The 1,676-nt window shown below is 43.1% G+C and overlaps 1 protein-coding gene across 1 annotated transcript in view; it reads left to right on the plus strand.

Moving 5' to 3' along the window:
- Window positions 1–1,361: 1,361 nt before the first annotated feature.
- RPGRIP1 (RPGR interacting protein 1) overlaps window positions 1,362–1,676 on the plus strand; it is a 90,607-nt gene continuing 90,292 nt past the window's right edge. The window contains exon 1 of the mRNA XM_037744282.1: window positions 1,362–1,478. Within this exon, the coding sequence (XP_037600210.1) occupies window positions 1,394–1,478 (85 nt within the window). The 5' untranslated portion in view covers window positions 1,362–1,393. The remainder of the gene's footprint in view (window positions 1,479–1,676) is intronic.

Raw genomic sequence — 1,676 nt, forward strand, 5'->3', positions numbered from 1 at the left:
GGAGGGGGAGGTTGCAGTGAGCCAAGATCGCACCACTGCGCTCCAGCCTGGCACCTGGAGACAGAGCGAGACTGTCTCAAAAAAAGAAAAAGTCATTATGTTGCCAGGAGCAGTGGCTAACATCTGTAATCCCAGCACTTTGGGAGGCTGAGGCGGGCGGATCATCTGAGGTCAGGAGTTTGAGACCAGCCTGACCAACACGGAGAAAGCCTGTCTCTACTAAAAATACAAAGTTAGCAGGGCGTGGTATCTCATACCTGTAATCCCAGTTAATCAGGAGGCTGAGGCGGGAGAATCCCTTGAACCTGGGAGGCAGAGTTTGTGGTGAGCCGAGATCGTGCCATTGCACTCCTGCCTGGGCAGTAAGAGTGAAACTCCGTCTCAAAAAATAAATAAATAAATAAATCATTATGTTTTGGTGAGAGAGGACAGACAATAAACTAGTATAAATAAATTAAGGTAGTTTCTGGGAAGGAAGAAAGGAAGGGAGGGAGGGAGAGAGGGAGGGAGGGAAAAAGAAACAAAGGAAGTAAAGAAAAGAAAGAAATAGAAGAAAAGTAAGAAAAGAAAGAGAAAGAGATCAGACGTGGTGGCTCATGCCTGAAATCCCAACACTTTGGGAGGCCCAGGCAAGCAGATCACCTGAGGTCAAGCGTTCAAGACCAGTCTGGCCAACATGGCAAAACTCCATCTCTAATAAAAATATAAAAATTAGCCGGGTACAATGGTGGGCACCTGTAATCCAGCTAAACTGGATACTATCATCCAGGAAAAAGAGTGTTGGCCAGAGTTTGAGGCGACTCTGTAGATAGAATTTCCTGAGTATTCAGGCCACAGAGCTGAATATGGTCATTTGAGAGCTACCAAGTTTACATAATAGTTCTAGCCATCCCCAGAAGCTAATTTAAACCTCTCAGCTTTATTTTCAACCTTCTATGAGAGAGAATCTGATTGGTCCAGCTTGGTCCAGTGAGCAACAACTTCAGGGACTGGGTTATAGAGTATAAACTGATTCCTGGGGAGTCAGTTGCTGTAAATTGAGTGGAGAGAGGGATAGAGGCCTATTTCACAGAGAAAAGGGAGGGTCATTTCTTCCAGGCTGAGCAGACACTTAAAAAATGATCCAAAAATATATCAATCAATTCCATAATCATAAAACCTGATTTTCATTTTAAATAAAGTCATTACTGCTGAATACTTGTTCTTACTGTCTAGTATAGAGTTGTCTACCCTACCACAAGGATGACTCTGACATGTCATATACCATCATGAAAGTGCTGAGAAATTCCTGCTACAAGTTATGTACAGTTTTCAGAAAGTTGCATGTAATTGACTGAATTTTTCCTTTATTTCAGTGTCCTCTGGGATCTCTTACAGTTTGGGAACAGAGATCATGTCACATTTGGTGGACCCTACATCAGGAGACTTGCCAGTTAGAGACATAGATGCAATACCTCTGGTGCTACCCACCTCAAAAGGTAACCCCCCATGCCTGAGGATGGACACCTTTTAGAATTAAAAGAACTCTCAATCATTGTGGGACACCTTGCTAGTCTTCACAGAGACTGACTTAACTTTCAGCTCTTTTCTTCAATCTTCTATTTTTTTTTTTTTTTTTTTTTTGGGGACGGAGTTTCGCTCTTGTTACCCAGGCTGGAGTGCAATGGCACGATCTC

This window comes from Cebus imitator, unplaced genomic scaffold, assembly GCF_001604975.1.
Source record: "Cebus imitator isolate Cc_AM_T3 unplaced genomic scaffold, Cebus_imitator-1.0 Scaffold170, whole genome shotgun sequence".
Lineage (NCBI taxonomy): Eukaryota > Metazoa > Chordata > Mammalia > Primates > Cebidae > Cebus > Cebus imitator.